A 25,455-nucleotide genomic window follows, 5' to 3' on the forward strand; every position below is an offset into this window, starting at 1 on the left:
ATTTTATACAACACATCAAATTAAAAGAGTGCACAAGAAATAGGACCCATAACAAAATTCAAAATCACAATCATAATCGTAAACTGTATTCATATTTTAAATCAACTTCGGAACATGCAACTTCCGATATAAGGTTACCTATACAGTAAAATCAGTAGCTACGATTAAATCAAAGCAGTATGCTGTTGAACAGAAAACTTACACTTGAATGGAAAAGAAAGGGGCACTAGTAATTTCATCTCTTACAAGTTCATTGATGCGTTCAGAAATGCAATCAATTATTTCATTTTGAATCGTTTTAGATTTCCCAGAAAGAACAGGCCTAATTTTTTCATAGTGATTTCTAATTTTCATAGGGCCAATGAAATGAGAGCCAATAATTCTTTGAAATTCCCCCTGTTCTGTGACGAAATACTCTCATCATGACCGCGAAAAGCCAACTCCTGCTTGCTTAGAAGCAATACCGTATCGATTGCGGTGTGCATTACCAGTCTATTTAAACATACGTTTTCATTAAATTGACTTACGTATAACCTATAACTTTCCTTTAGTGCATCCGCAATGGTGTTCATGTTCTTCTGCAGGGCCTTTAATTGCAAAATACATTTAATGTGTTCAGCTGAATCTGCATGGCTGTAAAGACCGCGATTGACATTTCTGAAATCGCAAAATCCAGTTGAATTCCAAGCGGGTTTCTTGTTCCCCAGAAGAAGACAAGGCCAACAATATAACTTCTCGTTATAGTGACTCCCACATAACCAGTTGCAATCGGCATACCACGAATCTTGAAACTGAATATTGTATGACCGACCACCACTTTTCACTTTTTTCATAGTTATATTAATGTGACTTGTTGTTCTGCGGTATTTTAAAATATCTTGCTTATCTTCTGCACACCAACGAGAGAACGGTGTCTCCAAAAGATTACACACTTAATCGTTTAACGGATTCATGTTTTCATCGCATTAATACACGTAGTAACACCTTCACACTTCGCTGCACTTGTCACAACAAAGAATACGTAAAGCGAAATCGTTGGTCAGCGCGGGTCAAATGTACAACGTAGTTTCAAATGTTATGCCAACTTTCTTTATTACAGGGTACTCAAATTATTTCAAAATCCATACAAAACATAATATTCAAGAGATGCTAACGTTAAAAAATACCAAAATATATACCTTATATGCTAAATTGAAACAATATTTAACTTCTTTACAGAATATTTTATGTTTTCTTATTTAGTTGCAAAATATTACAGTTTGCCACCCTGATCCAATGTTTGGACGAGAGAGAGATTCTGTCTTTCAAGAATAGAGAAAGGAGATGAATGCTTGCTCCACAGACCCTCATAATAGCCTCGCAAAAGGGACCGGTAATTCATAGTAAGCAACTCGTTGTCATGGCAACCGGGTGTGTTTACTGAAGGCCAAAAGGAAAGTCTCATTCGGACCTTCAGCTGGTCTGCTAGCCACGTGGCCTGGCTGGTGAGGGGTTCATGTGAAGTGCTGCAGTGAACGTTAACTGAGCGGATTAAGCCGAACAAGATATTAAAAAACAGAGCAAAATATGGTTTAGTGAAGGATTCATTTTATTTTAATTTATTGATAAAATATATTTTATTAAAGCACGAAAAAAGGGGTGAAGGTGGCCTTCATGTACTTCACTTGAATAACCGCCACTGGTCTTACATGAATGCATGTAGGCTAATTTGTAGCATGTTTCATTCAAGGTGTCATTTCGTGCTGTTAACTTCTTTCCTCCTCTTAAGAAATATGCAGGAGCCGCCACTGCTATTAAGTGATGATGGAAGAGTTTCGGAGGAAGAAACAGAAGACACACATCCAAATGAATCAACAGAGATGGTTTCAAGAATAGCCTGTCTTCGCAATAAACTTACGTGCCTTCACTGCCTAGGTCTGGTGTGGGGCGTGTGGGCACGGATTTGAAGAGGAAGAAACAGATTGTTGAATAAATATATATAGATACATATCTATACTAATAATAAATCTGTAGCCGAAATTTTTCTGATAATTTTCGATTTTCCAAAAATAATTGGTCCTAACATATATAATTAACCACCCTGAAACCGAAAATCGCTTTTTTGAAATTTTTGTTTGTATGTCTGTCTGTCTGTCTGTATGTTTGTTACCTTTTCACGCGATAATGGCTGAACGGATTTCGATGAAAATTGGAATATACATTAAGTTCGTTGTAACTTAGATTTTAGGCTATATGGCATTCAAAATACATTATTTAAAAGGGGGTTATAAGGGGGCCTCAATTAAATAAATCGAAATATCTCGCTTATTATTGATTTTTGTGAAAAATGTTACACAACAAAAGTTTCTTTAAAAATCATTTCCGATAAGTTTTATTCCTTGAAAAATTTTGATACGACTGATATTTAATGAGATAAATGGGTTTTAAAATTAAAATAACTGCCATCTAAGGCCGTGTAATGAATTAAAAAACAAATTACTTCGTCTATAAGGGGCCTTGGACAGCAACAATCGAAAGCTATGAAAGATAGCCTACAGAGAATGTTTCTGTGTTTGTATGAAGTAATATCGGAAGCTAAATTAACCCATTTGTATAATTAATTATTATTTCACCATTGGGAAGTGTAGTTTCTCCAGATGGACATAATGCTATAATGTTATTACAGTAACTTCTGATATAATATGATATAATATAATATAATATAATATAATATAATATAATATAATATAATATAATATAATATAATATAATATAATATAATATACGCTATACTGGAGAATTACCACGGTATCTTTGAACCGTGCCGTTACGTTTAGCACCAAATTTAAGTAAATACACAATCTCGACTATCGATATTGCTCTGCCGTGGGTATTATCCAGTTGTTCCGTAATAAGTGATTTGAAGGGTTCAGAACCATAGTTGGTCAAGCGCCATTTACTGAATACGTAGAAAACAAGGGTTAAAATTAAGTTATTACCATAATTCAATGGAAACCTATAACAAGTAAAATAAAATATACACATTAAATCTAAATGATATGTCAGTCTTCATTAAACTATGGTTGCATGTAATAAAAATTAAGAAACATGTTAAAGGAATTGTCATTGCACCAAATGAGTGTCTCTGGACCAAAATGATCGCATTTTAATTGTTTGGATGCAATTTAAATTAAGTAACATATTAAACGATTTATCCTTCTATCAAACACGAATGTTCCCTGGATCAAATGTCCTATTTTAAATATGTAATTACTTTATATTTGTTTCTAACGGGTGCAGCAGAGCGCACGGGTACGGCTAGTATACACATATATGTCTAGCATATGGGCAGAGCATGTAGCACGTATGAGCGAATCCAGAAATGCATATAGAGTGTTGGTTGGGAAGGAAAAAGACCTTTGAGGAGAACGAGACGTAGATGGGAAGATAATATTAAAATGGATTTCAGGGAGGTGGATTATGATGATAGAGACTGGATTAATCTTGCATTGGATAGGGACCGATGGTGGGCTTATGTGAGGGCGGCAATGAACCTGCGGGTACCTCAAAAGCCATTTGTAAGTAAGGCCGTGTCTCAAAGCTCAAGTCCATACTACACACTAGTGACTAGCAACTACACACTAGGGAGTTTTGGACATGTATGCTTGAAACATGGCCTTCTTCATAGACTATTTTTCTAAAAACAATGATATCACGGTGCAGCACTGAATTAAGAAGACAGTGTCCTAATCCAGTTTCAATACAATGTGGAAAAGATAAGGGCTTAATATATTACAATAATGTTTATGCTCGACCATGCCGAAATGTAGTAATTATACACCTGGGAGCAGACCTTTAATGTATGTCATTAAAGTACACCTACTCATTAAAGGTCAGGTCTTTCAGCCAATGACGATTCAGGTTACAACTGTTCAGCCCATGACAGGTCAGCTTTCTACCGTTATAAAACCGCAAGTATCGATTATTCTCGGATATGCAATCGAAAGAGAATTAGCGAAAAGTCACGGAGGCTGGAAATCCAATACTGTCGCAGAAGGTTATGTTCTGTTACTATAATAATTAGCATTAATTGTAAATAATATTCAAATAAATTCAATTTGTCATCTCGTTTTTCAATGTCTAATTTAATTTCAATGTTATCTCTGTAGGTTCTTATGGCCTAGCAAGGTCAATGTGAACATCTGTTCCTCGGAAAAAATCAATACTTTCGCGTCTGCGCACATCTCACAATATACGGGACATTGGCCAAGGTCAGGTACAAAGAAAATTAATAATATCAAGTTAGAAATATGGTCGAGCATAAAAAGTCGTATGAAACTCGCCTATAATGGTAATTAAGAAGCTCGTATGAAAATTATGAAACGAGCTTGCGCTCGTTTTATAAATATCCATACTCGCTTCTTAATTACCTTCATTATAGGCTCATTGCATAATGTACTATTAAAACATTGTACAGAAGGTACTAACAATGTCAGTGTTCAAAGTTAACGTGTTATTCTACATTATATTTACATTATTTCACTTCTAAAGCATTTTCAGATTTCATAACCCCAATTGCTGATGAGGTATCCATGTTTGTTTAGTGAACAAGTCAGCAATCAAGCAAGCATTTTCGTTTACTACCTACTACGGACTTAATTCTATGCACTATGTAGCTTTGGATCATAACTTCTGACGTCACATCCGGCTATTAAGTCAACAATCTAGTTCCCTTCAGCTGAAAATGTAGCTTTGAGACACGGCCTAAGTACCGGTATGTCTAGCATAGCACTGTTTGCATTAGCTGTTATAGCTCTGGATTGAAGAATTTTAAAAAATCATATCTCGAAAACTAGGCTTTCTCCGGATGTAGAAATTTGTAGGGAGGTTTCTTATTTCAAATGGAATGTATGATGGAAAAATCGTTGCGAAAATCCATTATCACTTGGTGAACCTTCCTTGTAAGTTTGAATATGCATCTTAAGGTTACTATATTATGCGTAGGGCCTATGAGATACATATAAAAATTCGGGATATTTTATAATTATTTTAAAAAAATCAGTTGAAATGCTACAGTGTAAGACTCTAGTTATGCCCTGACAAGAATGTGACCTACAGTCTCTGAAACAAAAAATACAATAAATAACTTTAAGCTAAAGGCGAAGAATGGTGGAGAATTGAAGGAAGACTTAACAAATCTAGGCATGAAAACTGTCGGCTTTTATACAGTAATAAGAATAAGTAATAAGTAATATGAGGTAACTGAAAGGAAATAGTTGAGATTCATTCATTCATTCATACATTTATTCATTTAGTGTTCTGCCCAAGGGCAAGTCTTTCACTGCAACCCAGTTTTCTCCAATCTTTCCTATTTCCTGCCTTCCTCTTCGTTTCGTCATATGATCCATATATCTTAATGTCGTCTATGATCTGATTGATATCTTCTTCTACCCCGATTACATGGTTGGATTTTTACGAGGTTTTCTGAACCGTAAGGCGAATATCAGGTAATCTATGGCGAATCCTCGTCCTCAGCTCACCAAATACCAACTCACTATCACCAATTCCATTGATACTACATAACCTAGTAGTTAATACAGCTTCATTAACTATTAAAGTAAAAAAAAAAAAAACTTATCCCCATCCAAACCACGACTCCCAGATCTATTATACAGGAAGTATTGCAGATTTGTAGTTGGAGCTTGTGATTTACTATACAGAATGTTCAGGTGAGTGTGTGACAAATTTTGAGGTGTGATAGGTGGTGTCAAATGGAACAACTTTTACTTATGAACCCATATCCTGCGACACTCCAGTACAAAAATATATAACCTTGAAAACAGTTTCATCATGACTATTATTCAATTAGTTTTTTTCCTCGTTTGCAGGGTGGGATACGTGGAACAAGGAAATAACTACTCTTTTGTTGAGGTGACTCCTTTCATCTCTCCTTTATTTACAACTCAAGTGCGTACATGTTTTAACATAACAAACGTACTACGGTACTACAGAAATTAAAAATGATTACATGTTAGTGCATCTTTACAAAATTAATGTACGTACAGTACCTGTGGTTTAAAGGCGGTTCTCAGCATAGCAGCCACCCAGTTCGTTGCGTACATTGCATTGTCTCATCGGCTGTCGAACACGTTCAAGAACGCCTTAGTATTACGCAATCAAAAATGGAAATACGTTCAACAGGTTGCTGTAATTCCAGACATTTAATAAAGAATAGGGATGAGTCAAAACTGTCATGGGAAAAACTCGCTGCTTTCAATGGTTTGTAGCTTCATACTGGAGTGTTGCTGGATATGGCTTTATAAGCAAAAGTTGTTCACACCTCAAAGTTTGTCACACACTCACCCGAACACACTGTATTTTGGAAAAACATCTACTGATATCATCAGTTTCAAATATGTTGACTGTTATTAATTACCGAATGGACAGAGTAACATTTCGAGATGTTTCCTATTGGGCCTAATTTAAATTATAAATTGCGTTAGGCCTATTAAAAAAAATATATATTTTTAGGTTTTTATAGAGGCAACTTTGCCTGGCAGCCTTTAACTATGAGCCATGACTGCTTCTCAATGAATTTCTATTGTTCTGGTAATGTCCCTTATCTTTCGTTGTCTATCAGCCAGACTCATTTCTTCAAACCTTGCTGTTTCTTGGCACCTCTTGTAGTGATTGATGTGTCACTGCTATGCTCATTATCATCATTCCTTCAGGAATTCTTGTACCATTCTCTCATGTGTTGTGCACTTTTACTCGTACATGTACGGTACTATGAATTTCGGTGGCGGCAAATGTTTCGATCATAAAGAATGAATCACACTGTAGATTTTTAAATGACACCATGTTTAAGATGTGTTGCTATTAATCTAGAGTTACTGTAGACAAGCAAACGTTCACATAGTTCATAGCATAAATACGAGTCAAAAAAATGACTTTTATACTTTATTGTCAAGTCTATTGTGCTATCAAAAAGGAGTGCGTTATGTGGCAGTAAAAATGTTTAATAACCTCCCTATCAATATAAAAAATGAAACTCAAAACATGAGATTATTTAGGGCCAAATTAAAGAAGGGCCTAATTTCTCATGCCTTCTATTCTGTAGGTGAATTCATGACATTCAACAACGCTTCATGAAATTGATACTAAAAACTTTGTGTTGTATTAGTAGACTATATTGTAAACCTCTTCTGTATATATTTCAACTAAACTGTGACTATAAATTAAGACTTTATAGTAATATTACGTTTTTTGACTTGTTCCATATTCTAGCTGTGTATGAATACCATGAATATTAATAAATACAATACAATACATCAGCAACTTCGCTCATACTGCACTATCTAAAATGATGAGTCATAAGTAACATGTATATAGAAAGAAACTAACTTTTACTAAGTGGATAAAGAATTCATTTTGAATCTTGCGTACACTACTTTTAACACTTGAATATAAGCAATTGATTAACACGAGTAAGTCCACTAGTTAATCAATTACTGATATAGAATTATTTCGTAGGAAACCTTAGTTTATGAACAACCTCTGTATGTTAACTGAATCTATTTCAACACGTAAGTAGTAATGGAACGGAGAAAAATTCTCTCCGGCGCCAGGATTTGAACCCGGGTTTTCAGCTCTACGTGCTGAGAATTTTTCTCCGTTCCATTACTCCTTCATCTTATGATGACGCGGAATATCTGCATGGAAATATCATATGTACTTCGGTACATTAAAATAATATATACGTAAGTAGTACTTTTAATTCATAATTTTAAATCATAATTACGTAATACAACACTTGGGCAAATGTACTGGCATATTGTTTAGCCATTCAGTTACAACAGTCTGCCTCAGAGTTCAGAATAGATCAGGCGAGAAAAAAATTATTATTTTGACACAAGTATTTGTCATTGACTTACTCAAAATGGAAAGGGAAATGGAAGGCCACGCCATAATATGACTTAAAGCTTGACCTAATGCAAACCCTGTTGTTGCAGCCCCCTGCGTGGTACCACGCATCCAGCAGGGTCGGGTGGTGCTGCTGACCCGATCCACCAACAACTCCATGTCGGACTCCCCACAGGTTGTGCAACATGGCGAGAAGCTGAGTGTGGTATGCGAGCCACGGTATGAGTTCCTTGCGGCTAACAGCACACCTGTGGAGTGCAACAACGGCACATGGACACACATACCTCGGTGTGAACCAGGTACAAATATTGCATTGCACTGACGTTAAAAGTACGTATTTGAAAAACAGTGAGACTTTTTTTGCACAAAATAGGATGTTCCTATTGCAGATTCTAGTGCTGAATTTGTTGCTATAATTCATTTTTCTCGAACCCTAAGATTTTGTTTAGAAAATCGCTTCTTAACTTTTGTAATATAGTTTTCCGTCAGGTACTACTGAATTACATTAGCCTACTCTAAAACTAGACATTAGATATAATATAATAATAATAATTTTAATGGATTTATATTCTGTATAGTTATAGCTGCTATGGTCATCAAAACTCGTGTGAAATGACATAATTGTCACTTCCATAGTTTCACTTCCTTTGCTTTGAATGCTCTTTAAAAGTAATCTAATTTTACAGTTCCCTTGCCTTTAAACCAAATAAGAATCTTCCATTAGCCAGTATCCTTTTCACACATCTTCTCCAATATGTGCAGTGATAACTATTGAAGATTAATACACCATGTCCCTAAATTATTATCGGGGTTTCAGGTGGTTGGTATGGCTTTACAAACGAAAATAGATGTGTGTTTCCTACATGTAAAGAAAGAAGAGCTGTGGAAGTTTCGTGTCATGTGCTCGCAGCATATGCTTCTCGTCTTTGTTGTGTCACATCACATTTACAAATTGACGGCTCTTATGGATAAGTGCCGGTAATTTTCTGTGATGCAATTTGCGAAGTGCAGTTCTGTAGTTTCTTTACAGCGAGCTTCCTGACAGCAATTCAGAATTGATCCTCCACCCAACAACAACATTCGTTGATGGTATAGACAAATTGAAACGACTGGATGCATCTGTAAAGGGAAGAGTTCAGGACATGCTCATATGCCCAACGAAAGAGTTTCATCAGCTTTATGCCCTGGTTCTCGTGGCCCAGAGGATCCTGTTCCTCAGTCACCAAAGACATTAGAAGATGCTTCCACTAGTGATTCTGATTCAGATAAGAGTACTTTCCTGATCAGATAAGAATGATCAGGAAAGTACTCAACAATTCACTCATTCTACACTGTACGATAGTTGAGTTCTTAGGCTCCAGGTTGAAAGAAACGTATTTATTGGCAGTTGGGAGATTTATTATTGGTATAGAAGCAAAAACAGGAGTTTATTGCCTATTTTTTACAGGAAGGTGACTTAGTGTACTGTAGTGATATTCCAGGTTTGATAAAGAAGTTTGACATCAAGTACAAAGTGATTAATAGGCTAATGGAGATTTGTTATATACTTTTCGAAAAGAAATTTTAAATGCAGCACTTTTACACAATGACAATAAATGTGCTTCGTTATCTGTTAATAATTTTTTTACACTTTAAAGAAAGTTGTGAGAATCCTGTACTGCTTCTTAAATAAAATACAAGGATCACAACTGGATGATATGTGAAAATCTTCCATACTCGAATGCTCTGTATTGCATGCGTCTGTGCTTGGTATAACGTGTGTGTACATAGAGATCTTAGATAAAGATGTGGTAGGCTCACAGTCTACTATATACAGTCGCGAAGCTCAATATGTAGTAAAAATGCAAACATGGGCAGTTGCCCACCACTAGGATCGCTACTATCGCCTCATCATCGCAGATCTCTCTCCTACTTTCGTTGTCGTGTTCTTTTGGAAAAATTAACACCTTCCTTCCATTATTGAAATATTAAATGCATAAAGTTAATTTATTATTTTAATGAAGTATATTAAATTCCACCATAAACTCGAATATACCTGCAAGAAATAAGTTAATATAATTTTTGTTTGTGCAAAACGAACTGAAATTTACTATAATAGCTTCATTCATTCAAGATTATAGCGATAATTAACTATGAAACCAATAAATATTAATTTGCATTTCCCTTTACAACAATAATAATGGAAATATGAATTAATGGAGTAAGTTACGTGTACCGGTACTTGTAGTGTAGGCTTACGTAGTTAACAAAGTGGGGTGAGGTTAAGCAATAATAATCACACCAGAAATGGAAATAAAACGTGATCAATAAATTTTATTGTAACAGACTTTTTCTACGTCTCTAGTAAAGCAACAAATAAAAATAACATCAAAATTAACAGCTATAATTAAAAACATGTCCTTTGAAAAAAAAAGTAGGCCTAAGCACTAATAATCCCACCAGAATTGAAAATAAAACGTGATCAATAAATTTCATTAAAACAAACTTAATTTTTCTACGTCTTTAGTAAAATAACACATAAAAATAATAACAAAATTAATAGCTACAATTAAAAATATATCCTCTGGAAAAAAAAGTAGATCTAACCTTTATTTCTCTGGAAATTTAGCAGCCCAAGTGACAGAACTTTAACCGATATCTAATGTCCTTTCGGTTAGACTGAAACATTTCATTGTGAAATTTAAGGATATAATGTATTCTAACAGTCACAAAGAACTATAAAAAGTAAGAGTTTTGTTTCTGCACAGCATTCTTGTGGAAACCCAGGAACCTTTCCGAATCTTTCGGAAATCGGAAAAAGGATAACTCTGGCCTTTTTCTCTTACTGTTGCTACAATTTATAGCATTACAAACGTCTCCTCCTTATCCCATATTATTATTCAAATTATTATATTTTAGCCATTAACATTTTCATTAAAACCAATAACGAACATTTCACAAGCATCAATGTGAAATACGCAACGAGCTAGCACTCGATAGAAATACGACACAGTCCAAAGTCGACCATGGGCAGTCTATTGTTTCTAGTTGCTAACCGCTTGGAGCGCTTTATCACGAGATTTGCAAAAAAACACCTCAAGCTTCGCGACTGTATATAGTAGACTGTGGTAGGCTATTCTTTACCTACCTGATTATGAATGACTTCGTTGTTATGCAACATCATAGGAGCTATTGTGCATGCTTCTTGCTCAGCAAAAATACTAAATCTTCATATTTCCTGTGTGAATTGGTAACAGAGCAAGAAGTTAACACTGGCAGCACAACACTGGTCAACAAAAATATCTTTTGTGGGGAGCAAAATCATTTGACGTCAAAGTCTTGTCAACACAAAAAAAAAAAATACTTCTGCCACATTTTCACATAAAATTAGGCATTATGAAATAGTTTGTTAAAGCTTTACCAAAAACTGAAAACTGCTTCAGGCAAGAACTTCCCTCATCTATCAGAAGCTAACTAAAAAAAAAAAAAGATGTATAAAAAAAAGTTACTTTTGTTTGCCTCGACATAAGAAAACTGATGTTAGGTAAAGATTTCCTCCTGGAAGTCGAATGGTTGAAATGCTGTCAAAAGTGTGATTATTAAGTTCCTAGGAAACAACAAGGCTCCTGACTATTTAACCGCCTTTAAAAATATGCTGGAGAAATTCAAAGCCTTAGGAAGTTCAGTGTGCTTAAAAATTCACTTTCCGAATTCACACTTGGATTCTTTCCCCCGAAAATCTCGATGCTGTGAGCAAGAAACAAGGTGAACATTTCCATCAAGACATTAAGCAGATGGAAAGAAGTTACAGAGTCGATGAAATGTTTATATGATGAAAGATTACTGGTGATGGAACATCGTGACAGTCCAGAAACCTCACACAAGAGGAAATATAAACATACACAGTTTCATCGGCAAGAGAAAAATGCAGTACAAAGCATAACTAAAGTTAACTTGTTAATAACGATAAACTAATAATTCTTATAATAAATGTAGGTCATATCCAGTATTTGCTACAGAATATGATTTATTTGATAATTTTTCCCTTTTAAATTCAATAATGCTATATTCACATAGCTAAAAATAGGAATGCAGATTGTGGAAAAATGTTATGTGATAGAGAGAAACTAAGCTTAGTTTTAAATTCAGCGCCCCAGAAAACTACAGGTTACATTTAATATAAATATTCAAAAAAGTTTTATTAACCTTAATTTTGCAGGCCTGTAACAATTTGCATCTAATTCCTTCTTCAAACTACAAACATATTATGCTGCTTGGACTTGTCTTTTTATCATAATTGTTTGCATGAAATTTTAAAAACTGCTATCTTTCTCATAGATGACTTCTTCCTTTTCAGTTTACTGTAATTAAAATTACTTTAAAAAGCGAGATTTTTAATTACAGATTTTCCCAAAAGAATTGGTGAAGATACGAAAAGCTACACTAAGCAACTATTATTGTAATGCACAGACTCGTTGTTTGCTTGCATATTTTCCTACATTCCCTTGTCCTTGTAACATGTGTTCCTTCTAACATAACCTTTACTGTGTGGCTTCTAGCCCGGTGCAAGCGAATGCCGAAATCTCCTCGCAATGGCATGGTGATTGCACCCAAGACAGAGCATGGGATGCGGGCGAGGTTCAAGTGCAAGGATGGTTACACTCTTCGGGGGGGAAACATTACAAAATGTCTGTACGGCAACTGGACTGGGGTGCAGCCTTATTGCCAAGAGGGTGAGCTTCAATTAAATTGGTACATTTTTATTCTGGTAACAAGAATATTGATTGGTTCAGAGAAACAGTGTTCTATCCCATAATTTTTTCAAATATACACTAGATATCCTTGTGATTAACACTTATGTAATTTACACAGGAGTTAAAAATTTGATCTTGCTTTTACTAGGATCATTACTAGTACCTAACAATCTGAACAAAATTGAAATGAAATATGCTGAAATTCTTACGAGGTTAGTAAATTTGTCACATTGTTTTATGTTATTTATTTTCTATTACCAGTATTTTTTTTTGTAACAGTGGGTATGCCATTAGGAAAGTCCAGGATAACAGAGAGGGTTTGGAATTGAACAGGTTACATCAGCTGCTTGTCTATATGGATGACGTGAATATGTTAGGAGAAAATCCACAAACGATTAGGGAAAACACGGGAATTTTACTTGAAGCAAGTAAAGAGATAGGTTTGGAAGTAAATCCCGAAAAGACAAAGTGTATGATAATGTCTCGTGACGAGAATATTGTACGAAATGGAAATATAAAAATTGGAAATTTATCCTTTGAAGAGGTGGAAAAATTCAAATACTTGGGAGCAACAGTAACAAATATAAATGATACTCGGGAGGAAATTAAACATAGAATAAATATGGGAAATGCGTGTTATTATTCAGTTGAGAAGCTTTTATCATCCAGTCTGCTGTCAAAAAATCTGAAAGTTAGAATTTATAAAACAGTTATATTACTGGTTGTTCTTTATGGTTGTGAAACTTGGACTTTCACTTTGAGAGAGGAACATAGGTTGAGGGTGTTTAAGAATAAGGTGCTTAGGAAAATAATTGGGGCTAAAAGGGATGAAGTTACAGGAGAATGGAGAAAGTTACAAAGAACTGCACGCATTGTATTCTTCACCTGACATAATTAGGAACATTAAATCCAGACGTTTGAGATGGACAGGACATGTAGCACGTATGGGCGAATCCAGAAATGCATGTAGAATGTTAGTTGGGAGGCCAGAGGGAAAAAGACCTTTGGGGAGGCCGAGACGTAGATGGGAAGATACTATTAAAATGGATTTGAGGAAGGTGGGATATGATGATAGAGGCTGGATTGATCTTGCTCAGGATAGGGACCTATGGCGGACTTATGTGAGGGCGGCAATGAACCTTCGGGTTCCTTAAAAGCCAGTAAGTAAGTAAGTAAGTAAGTGGGTACTAAGAGCGCTATAATAGACTTGGGATCAAGAGGGTTCTTGCTTAGGATCTTGTTCATTTCATCTCAAGTGTCTCCATCTAGGAATAATGCACCAAAATTATTGTAGTTCGCTTTGCCATTTCGATTCTGCCCAAAGTTTAATATGGGAGCAGTTTTACATTACACAGAATGATAATTCTTAATGGATATGTGGAGAAATTCTGGCAGGAGAGATAGAAATACCTCGCGAAAACCTGCCCTGAATATATTCTTTGTTCCACTTGGACAAGAAGGTTTTGAACCTTGTTTCCAGCATGACTGCACTGAAATGGGATTCGAATCCCACTTGGGTTGATTAACTGGTTTGGTTTTTCCCCCGAGGTATACCTAACTGTAAGGTGATTGTCAGGTAATCCATGGCGAATCTTCAGTCTCATCTCACCAAAATACCATTTCACTATATCCATATCTGTCGACGCTAGATAACCTAGATAACCCCATAGTTGATATAGTGTCGTTAAGTAATAAATAAAAAATAATTCTCGAGGAATTTTGCCTGGAGCTCTCTCATTCAGGGACAAAGTCTTTCACATGCCAAAAATCAATCTTTACTTTCCTTTTGAAGAAATCTATGCAAAGGACTACTTTTATCGCCCTTAAATATCCATCACCCTCGGTTGGATTTTAACCTGCAAGTCTTGCCTTCAGTAGTTTACCAAAAATGACTATATAGCACAATAACACACGCATGGCAACCAAGAATATGCAGGGCCATTTTTGATGGCACGTGGCAGGTTCCAGTTACATAACACAGAAAATAGGAGGGGGGAAATTAATCAAATCAGATGTGAATAAAATTTCATGTCACTTGTATCAATATCATTTTGCTATTATCTCTTGTCATAAACAGTCTCAACTTGAAGATTTACATTGTCAAATCGCTAATTGGTTCCTTCCTTGTTTGTGATTATAATTTTATTGTTATTGTTACCATCATCATCTTAAATATTCGTTCTTTATTAATTTTATTTCATCACTTAAAAAAAGTGCAAAACTATAGTGGCACAAGGACAAACAGTACGTTATGCGAGTGCTTGATACATGTGCTCTAGATTATTGAATTTATTTTGTATAAGTAACATACATTATCTTTTTATTTTAACCTTAAAAAATTCGCCTCATATTGTTTTAAAAATTACGCTGGTACACTGAATCACTACATAGTATTAATTTCCGAAAAAAAGAAACTGCTCAGTAAAGGATATCGACCCTTGCTGTAACTTAAACAGATATTCTCGAGCGAAAATGAAGTTATATTTCGAGAATGTAAGCGCGACTATCATCAGAGTTCTAAAATTATAATACCAGTATCGAGAGAAATATGGATAGAATACTTTCACTGAATCACTCAGCAGTATCTGAGTTCATGATTTGAACGTCACTTAAGGGTATATGTACGTGAACGACCACAAATATTGTCAGAAAATGCATGCTCTAAATTTGTAAAATGTTATAAGAAAATGAACTCACATTTGGACAAAAATTACAAGGCATCACAACAAGACTTATTACAACTTAAATATCTGATTAAAGTGTAAAAAAGGTTACTGATAATATTTTTAAAACCAGTTTTATCAAAGAATGAAAAAAAAAAAAAAAATTCTACAGTTACATCATTTGTTAACCATAACATTGTTATGGTCTCTCTGACATCTTTAATATTTTTCCTGCATGTAACAGACACTTATTTCTGAAAAGTAGACTACTCTCAGACATGTAGAGTTGTTTATTTTAATACAATTAATTTTTTATTTGTCCTATATAAAATATATTAAAATTTAAATAATATTTTGTGACCTAATTTTTCTGTTTTCAAATAAATGGGCATTATTGTAGTCTACCTTTTGTATACATACATGTTAAATCAGTGTACAAAATTTCAGAATTCTATCTCTAATGGTTGTGGAGTTATGAAATAATATGTGTAAAATTGTCAAATTTTGGAAAATTTAATTTAAAGTAAAAAGTGAATTCTTAAAAATATTATTAGTAACCTTTCTTATACTTTTATCAGATATTTAAGTTCTAATAAGTCTTGTTGTGGTACCTTGTAATTTTTGTCCAATTGTCAGTTCATTTCCTTATAAAAGTTTAGAAATTTAGAGCCTGCATTTTCTGATAATATTTGTGGTCGTTCACGTACATATACCCTTAAGGAAACAAATGGTCTAATTGAGAATTTATAATATTCTGTTTTTTCGCATTGAAGTAGTTTCAAATAAACAGGATATCTCACTGTAATCAATCATTCTGGTCTGAAAAACCAAACCTCAGCATTTATCATGCTGTTGGATGTAGCAATATCTCACTGTGTCCACTCTGTGTGGCGTAGAAAATATAAATATATGTAAACAAAAAAAGAAAGATGAAAGTTTAATCACTTTTGCTCACTGAATAAGTAATTTATCAAGTTCAGGGACAAAGTCAAAGTCTCGATGAAAATATCAAGAACTCCAAATACAGTTTGTAAAATGTTGATCAAAGATTGCATCATTACATGTTTTGACCTATTTCAATTTCATTTTTATGGAGATTCTGAACAGTGACGGCTCGTGGAGTTTAGTCATGAAGAGGCACAGTTATAGAAATCAAAATATCAAGTGAAAATATTGCAATTTTAAAATGGCAAATATCGTTTTGTGAGGCCATGTGCTTACCCTATTTATTTGAAACTCGTCGGGCAAGCGAAAATAAAAGAAATATTTTAAATTATTTTAAAGCTAAGACGGTATTTCGCAGCCCCACTCCAGCAGCCGCCACTGATTTTAACCAACACTATATAGTTATAATAGCATGTTAATATAGTTAGCAAGGAGCAAAGTCACTATTTTAACACAACACGAGACATAAACACAGGACAAGGGACATTTGCCAAGTCTCTAGAGAAAAAAAGAGAATCTTCATTCTTGAATACATTTAACACTTGTATAATCATTGAATAAGTAATAACTGCTTTACTGTGTTAATATTATGGTAAATTAGCTGGCTGACTATTTCCGACGTGGTGTCCGTCATTCTCTGAAGCCTAGTGAGATCCAGAATTATCTTCTGATTTCCTGTTGTGGTGGAGTATGTTCATAATTGAGTCAAAAAAGATGTGTGTTTTGAAATCCAGTTGAGTGTTCAGGATGTGTTGTGGGTGTGTTTTTGTGTGTTTGTAAATTTTATATTATTCTACAGTGTCAAATTTCTGTTTTATTTTTTATTTATTTTTTTTGCTGGATGTGTAGTATTTTTGTCAGTGCCTATGTTGCTGTAGTTATGATTGGAGGTTTTTATGTGTTCTATTGATATGTTCCTTGATTTCTACATTGGACAGACTGAAAGATCATTTCAAACAGATTACAAGGAACATATCAAAGTCATAACTAAACCACACAACAATTCAACCTACGTAGAACACAACACAAACTCCAATCACAACTACAGCAACATAGACACTGACATGAAAATACTACACATCCAGCCAAAAAGCCAGAAACTTGACACTCTAGAACAATATGAAATTTACAAACACAAAAACACACCCACAACACATCCTGACAACTGAATTTCAAAACGCACACCCTTCTCGACATAATCATGAACACACCCCATCACAACAGGAAACCAGAAGATAGCACTGGACCTCACTAGACTTCGGACAATGACGAACACCACGTCGAAAGTAGTCAGCTAGCTAATTTACCACAATATTAACACAGTAAGCAGTTATTACTTATTCAGTGAAGAAAGAGAAGAATCTCCACCTCTCCAATGGAAATAGAAACTAGATATGTAGCTTGAATTCTAAGGTAAAAGTTAAATTTTTATTAACTACATTTTATTATCAGGTCAACAACATGTTAAGAACATATTTCTATTGTCTCGTGAATATTTCCAACATCCTTCCTTTTGAAGAGAAAATCTTCAACTTTCTGCTCGAAAATACTGAAAACTCTTTGTCAGTAATACCCTTGGTATTTTTACCAAACAATAATCTACAGTACATAAAATAATGTAACAAAATAATATCAAAATAACTAATAACATGATCAGAATAATTGAATTATGGTTATTGTAAGATGTTAATAAAAGTTGGGAGATTTTATTCATTGGCAATAGTCATTGTTGCTTGAGCCGTATGTCACATTTTTTCCATGTGTTTCATTTTTTCTGAAAATGACGAATTTAGAAAAGAAAGCTCATTGTGTAGAATGGCTAATTCAGACTAATTCAACAACACAGGTTCACAGAAATTATAGGAAAGTCTACAATACACGTCATGCACCTTCTGGACGTGATATTCGGCTATGGTACCTAGATATGTTACTAGAATTTTTACTACTACCTCCGATTGCGCAACTACCAAATTTCTTCTTTCAACAAGATGGGGCGCCCCTGTACTGGTCTCTCCAAGTAAGACACCTCCTTAATGACTCTTTTCCTGGACGATGGATTAGCAGAGATGGTCCAATTCCTTGGCCTTCGAGGTCACTAGTTTTAACATCACTAGATTTCTTTATATGGGGCTATGTAAAGGACAACATCTATAGAACACCCATAGCGAATCTCCAGGTCTTACGTGTAAGAATAAAAGATGTCATTTCTATGATCACACCAGTTATGCTTAAAAAAAATGGAACGAAAATTAGACAATACACGGGCAACCAGAGGCGCACATGTAGAAACTGTGTAACAAAACTCCCAACATCTGTTAATCTCACAAAGGAAACAGAATAAAAATATGTTCACTGGTTTCAAAACTATTGCTGTGTATTCTTGTTACATTATTTTATGTACTCAGTGTATATTTTAAGTATGCTTTCTAGTTATAGAATGTTCCTTATTTATTGAATGATATAAGGAAAAACTTAACAATCCACAAAAATGAAATTAATTCTGAGAAAATAAAGAAAACAGTTTAATACTTTAAAATATGTCACAAGTTACAGATAAGGAAATCTACTTAACTTGTACAAATCTTCTGCTTGAAGATCACACTCAGGGTCTGTTTTATATAACCTTACTGCTAAGCAGCACTTAATGTCCACTGCTGTGTTATGAATTTCTTTTTTTATTTTTATGACAGTAAGATAATACAGAAGAAACTCAAGACAATCCTTATGGAAGAGAATTACAGTAACTTTCAGTTTGAATCTGGCAGTCAATACAAGAAGAATTTCTTGTGTGATAAACGTTTGATTAGAATGAATATTTCTTATGATTCTTATACAGCAGAATCTCGATTATCCATCTCCGATTTACCATCTTTCTCGCTTAACCATTAGGCCGGCCGTTCTCCATGGAAAAATATGACACAGGTTTTAACTTTGTAAGTGACGACGAACTCATTCAGCAAGTGATGAACCAAAATGATTCTGAAGAAAAGATGAAAGTGAACAGGAGGTCAGAGAACCTACAAAAACCATCACCCATGCTGAAGCAGAATCCATGCTTTCTAAGTGCCTTGACTGGTTTGAACAGCAGATTTAAGCAGATACTAGTCAGCTATTACTGCTTCGAAGAGTACGAGACACGGCAACCAAAAAAGTATACAGTGCGTTTAAACAAAAAAGTAATTGATTTTCTCAAACAACAACAATATAATTTTACATACTGTTCATGTGTTTTTTGTAGGTACGTACTCTGTAGATTGTATTGTACTAGATTTTTAAAACACTGATATGTTTTTTTTTTTTTTTTTTTTTTTTAATTTTAGAATCTGGAAAAAGTTATTTTTTAAACAAGAGAAATTAACTGACTTTTTCATACAACAACAGTCATTTTACATACATGTGTTTTTTTGTATTACATACTGTAACGTAGATTATATTGTAGTAGATTTTCAAAACACACACAAATTTTAAAAAAAAATTAATTTTTTTTGTGGAAAAATTTCCCCTTTCTCGCTTAACCATCTTTTCAATCAATTATCCATCAAGGCTCCAGTTCCATGACTGACAGATAATCGAGGTTCTACTATATACTCACTTACTCCCGATAAATGCAAAAAAGATTTGCAGAGAATTTTCCAGGTGATAAAATTCTTAGCTGTGCATAATCTTGTTAGGAAATTGAGAAAGAGAACAAAAGTATACAAGAAAAAAATCATAGGAAAAAACGTCACTAAGAAATATAACGCTTAGTGTCAAATGTTTTTAAATGAAGATATGTTTTTAATTGTAATGTAATAATGAATTAGTGATAATTATGAGTGACTGCCTAAAAGATTCTGTTGCGATTGTCTTGTGGGAATCTGACAGAAACTGGTAGTGCATCTGGGGGTAGTAAAAGAGATGCTTAACAGTAAGGTTCTAAATGTGGCACATGTGTCTGTCAAGAAATGTCCAAATTTGGATGTTTATATGGGATATCTAATTATTTCATTATCCCTAATGCCATTAACTCCAAATGTCCGTAAAGTTTAGAGATTTAATCTCCCGCCACACTATGGGCCGATTTGGCGTGCAATGGAGTTGACTTTACCTTTTAGTATTTTCATTAATATCTTATGATCCCATAAAGGGTTGTGTATGTGTACGTATTTAGAAATAAGTTTAAATATTTATATTTCAACTACTGTATTTATTTTTGGAGACCTTGTTGAAAATTATGTTCATCAATTATTACCTTCTGCTGTAAGCCAATAGGTTATTTAATAACCTGGACATAACTTCATCATCTATTGCTTCATTGAAACAGACATTCTTTTACAGATACAATATTTTATGACAAAGCTGGTAATATAGTTACCTCACTCATGACACATGAGGGTTATCAAGTTTTACTCTACTCCTCTTACTTATTTAATGTTTTTACTTTCTTGAAAAGTCTTTGATATTAAGACTTTTATTGAAATATTGCAGTGTATTGTCCATTTCCTGGCTACATTGAGAATGGACGAGTGATGCTCGTAGGCAACATGGGTGTATATGACTACCGTCCATATGTGAGGAAAGTGACAAACAACAAGCAGATCATGTACGAATGTGAGCGAGGTTATGTTCTAACCGATGGACCTCCTGGTGCAACTTGTATTGGAGGAAGATGGAGTCCCAAACAGCTCCCCAGGTAATTGGTAGTTCTTAAAATTTACCATTATAATTTGTTGTAGTTAGTTTATGATGTCTGTAGACATCTTCGAACATCTATTTTCTAAAATTTTATATCTTTAATCCTCATAGCATCTACCCTAGACACATTTTGGTCTTCTGTCATGGAGTGCTTTCATTTGTTGTCTTTGTTTCCTAGCAGTGATGAAGTCAGGGTGTAATTGAGGTGATGGATTCTTTCCTGTAAGTCAAAATTCTCCCCTTTCTGGGATTTTAGATGTATGCAGCAAAACTCTTTTAGTTTGATTCTAACCACAGAATAAGTTTAACCTCAAAAGTCAGAATTATTAAATAATTAACAAAATCCTTGTTTTCAGTAAAACGTGCAAAAATTAAACAGGAAATAGGGGATGTTCTAATGAATATTTTGAGATAGGAAACTTGGAATTTGAGAAACCATGGCCTATCTACTGATCCATCGTACTGTACATACTGTGATTAACTCTTCGAATGGTATGAAAAGATCTGTCATTGACTCATAGCATGTCTTCTCATGTGAAAATGTAAATTCGATATATAATGCCACTGGATGATAGGTCAACAAACAACAAATATGATACATTGCCTACATGCAAATAATAAATATGAATACAAAATGTAAATATTAAATGTAAATAATACATTTAAATACTGAATGAAAATAATAAATGTAAATAATAAGTATAAATTACAGTAGAACCTCTATTATCCGTGGTAATGAAGGGAGTGGACTGGATGGTTAATCGAAAAAATCGGACAATCCGTACTATAAAATATTTTCATAAATTAGGTGCACATTACAGTCTTGTAATTTCCTCCGTAATGTTGTGTTTAACATACTAGATAATGGCTCAGACGTTCACTAATTTAAGTCTGGTTGTCAATGATGGGTTTATAAGTGCCAAGGAAATTCCTTGTGATGTTTGTTCGCAGAAAGATAGGAAGTCTCCTGTTGTAGATTTACATATTTTATACACTTTATCCTTGTTTTTCATTAAATCGCGCACAGTTTTGAGGCCAATCTCGTATTCTGATGAGAAATGAGCTGCGGTTTCTCTTTTCCCAAAAGTCTCAATTATTTACAGTTTTATTTCGTCCACACCTGTGGAGTAACGGTTAGCACGTCTGGCCGCGAAACCAGGTGGCCCAGGTTCGATTCCCGGGATTCCCGGTCGGGGCAAGTTACCTGGTTGAGGTTTTTCCGGGGTTTTCCCTCAACCCAATATGAGCAAAGCTGGGTAACTTTCGGTGTTGGACCTCGGACTCATTTCACCGGCATTATCACCTTCATCTCATTCAGATGCTAAATAACCTAAGCTGTTGATAAAGCGTCGTAAAATAACCTACTAAAGTAAAAATAAAAGTTTTATTTCCATACTTAGCAAAACACTTCTGACACTCGTGGAAGATATTTTGCTTTGAAAATATAAAGTACAGTACTCAAACAGTAGGAGAAGGACTGAATGCTGCACACCATCGCAGCCCTCTATTAGATCTTCCTAAATCGATTGTGTATAACGTAGTGCGGGAAAGAATAAAATTACATGCCTGTAAAATTCAACTGTTGCATATACCGTAAAGCCACACGACAAGGAGCATAGGATTAAATTCTTTGATGATGAACTAGGATTTCTAGATAAGATCCTCTTCTCAGATGAGGCAACATTCCATTCAGCAGTTGTGTAAATCGACACAATTGCCGCATTTGGGGCTCTGAAAATCCACACGTCATACACGAACACATTCGAGATTCTCCTAAGGTCAACATTTGGTGCGGCCTAATGCACAATCAGACATTTTGGTTCCTTTTCCTTTGCTGAAGATAGGAGAAGAAATGTCAGAGAGAAATCGAATAGGGAAAGGAGTACGACCTTACCAAAGTCTAGTATATATAGTCACGAAGCTCTATACGTAGTAAATATGCATCCATAGATAGTTGCTAACCACTAGGATCGCTAATATCGCTTCATTACAAAAAAAAGGTAAAGGTATCCCCGTAACATGCCATGAAGGCACTTGGGGGGCATGGAGGTAGAGCCCCATGCTTTCCATGACCTCAGCACTAGAATGAGGTGGTGTGGTCGGTACCACGCTCTGACCGCCTTTTACCCCCAGGAAAGACCCGGTACTCAATTTTATAAGAGGCTGAGTGAACCTCAGGGCCATTCTGAAAGTTTGGCAACGAGAAAAAATTCTGTCACCACCTGGGATCGAACCCCGGACCTTTCAGTCCATAGCCAGCTGCTCTACCAACTGAGCTACCCGGCCGCTTCATTACAGACAATGCGAAATAGTATTGGCACAGTCTGTTGTTTCTAGCACCCTCACAACTCAAGCTTCGTGACTGTATATACTAGACTGTGACCTTACCCTATTCAACATTTACTTGGAGGATTTAGTGAAGAACTGTTTTCAGAGCAAGGGAGGAGGTAATAGTAGAAGGAAGACGAATAAAGTGCATAAGATTTGCTGATGATATTGTGCAGTTTTTAGCAGAAGAGGAGACGATACTAAGAGACGTGCTACTGAAGCTAAATGATACATTTGAGAAGAGTCAATGATTAGTTGTCAAATGTCAGAATTGGAAACCAGCCATCCCTAGCAGGGAGTTTTTCTTTGTTCTGTTAGATATCCTTTTCTTTGAGGAAATGATTGTTGTTGACTTTGTAAGCAATGTCGCAAAAGATGTAAATTCATGGAATTCATTCTTATAACTCTGCAGATGTGTTCCTGGGCTGCATCCACGACTTCGATGGAGCCGGTCAGTGCGCGCCAAAAGGGCTCTTCTGATGGCTCAGAATCAAGCACGTCAGCAGCTTTGGCAGCGTGATCGAAGACGGCTCAACAAAAAGGGGAGGAAATCAAAGCAAAGAGGTTTAAAGGGAAAAGGTAGTTGAAGGAGAATTTGTCTCGGCAATAATTAATGTTTGTTAAAGTAACTAACAGTAGTCTATAGGCTAGTCCATATTCCATATGTCTAACCATATAATAGCAACATGCCAGATTCATTATCAGTAGGGTAACGAAAAGAAACTTAAAAGCAATAAAAAACATCATGAAACGTTGTAGTAATTTTGATGTGGCTTAAAATACTTAATTTTTAAAATCATATAAAAGTTTAATTTAGAAAAAATAAATCAAGAAACATAATGCTCTAAGTTTAGTTTAGGAATCTTATATTCTAATACCGAAATCTAAGTACTGGTAATAGTAACTTAATAGGTATAATAATAATAATAATAATAATAATAATAACAACAACAACAACAACAACAACAACAACAACAACAACAACAACAACAACAATAATAATAATAATAATAATAATAATAATAATAATAATAATTTGTCAATTTGTTATTACTAATATTAATGTGCTAGTCAACTGTGGTTGGCCAATAATTCTAGCACAATAGATACAATAATAATGCAACACAAATTGAAAACAATATTTACAGGACTGTGACCCATTTTCAAGTTGCATACTACTTCAGCAAACCACGTTATGCATTATGTGTATCTGTGAAGAATTATGTCATGTACTAGAGTGAGTGAGTGAGTGTGTGTGTGTGTGTGTGTGTGTCGTGCGTGAGTGCATGCGTGCGTGCGTGCCATCTATCAGCAGTATGCGGAACCCGAATCACGCAAGTGAAGTGGGTAGGCATTAGACACGCACCACGCACGCACGCACGCACACACACACACACTATATTATACCACTGATTGTAGCATGCTTCATTTACTATTGTCTTTATATTTTTATTTATTAATTTATCATTATAACATTAATTTACTTATATAAAATATATATATATATATATATTTTATCCAATGCCACCAGGTTGTCTTTACGACATTTCTGGTCTTCTCCCTGGCTGTGGCTTAATTGTAACCCACTTCTGAGGTTGGGGCACCTGGAAGGCGGAGTTACATTACCCCGATGATGTGACAGGATGATTATGATAATGTAGTGCCAGGAGAGGTCTTAAATCTAAACTTAACCTAAATTCCAGACCATGGACGAACATAGGAATAATCCCCTTTAAGGAAAAATTCCTGTGCTCTAACCGGGAATCGAAAATATTGTGCAGTGTATGAGTATTAAGGTACCGGTATATGAGAGTGGTTTGTTTAGGTATCATTTGAGTGCGTGTGTTATCTTTCAAAAGTCTCCTTAGTAGATCAGTTTTAGTGATATTATTAAAGTGAGTTTTTTGTAGTGGCTGTGCAGGTAAATGTCATAGAGGAACAGATATTTAGGCTTGACCATAGTCAGACATGACGGGAGTAGCTAGGAGATGTATGACTTGGCATAGAAAACTGAAGTTATAAAGTAAGACAGATCTAGGGTACTGGTAATTCTAAAAGGTATGTGGGACAGAAATAAGAGAAATGAGATGGACGAAATAAATATTTTATTCTATTCATTAGTTAAATGTCTACAAAGACAGTGTCTTAATAGTTAAGACGTCATGAAATTAGTGGAGCTTTTTGTGCATCGCTGAAGAACTTAAATAGAA

General features: G+C 34.9%; 1 protein-coding gene across 13 annotated transcripts in view; it reads left to right on the plus strand.

The window, feature by feature from the left end:
- Hasp (Hig-anchoring scaffold protein) overlaps positions 1-25,455 on the plus strand; it is a 797,842-nt gene that overhangs the window by 690,711 nt on the left and 81,676 nt on the right. For 12 of the 13 annotated variants that reach the window (XM_069820307.1, XM_069820300.1, XM_069820301.1 and 9 more), the window contains 4 exons: positions 7,992-8,201; positions 12,441-12,614; positions 20,711-20,915; positions 23,658-23,824. In XM_069820307.1, coding sequence (XP_069676408.1) covers positions 7,992-8,201; positions 12,441-12,614; positions 20,711-20,915; positions 23,658-23,824 — 756 coding nt within the window. The remainder of the gene's footprint in view (positions 1-7,991; positions 8,202-12,440; positions 12,615-20,710; positions 20,916-23,657; positions 23,825-25,455) is intronic. The other variant, XM_069820308.1, reaches the window with a different exon arrangement.

The sequence above is a fragment of the Periplaneta americana genome, chromosome 3, assembly GCF_040183065.1.
Source record: "Periplaneta americana isolate PAMFEO1 chromosome 3, P.americana_PAMFEO1_priV1, whole genome shotgun sequence".
In the NCBI taxonomy this organism is placed as follows: domain Eukaryota; kingdom Metazoa; phylum Arthropoda; class Insecta; order Blattodea; family Blattidae; genus Periplaneta; species Periplaneta americana.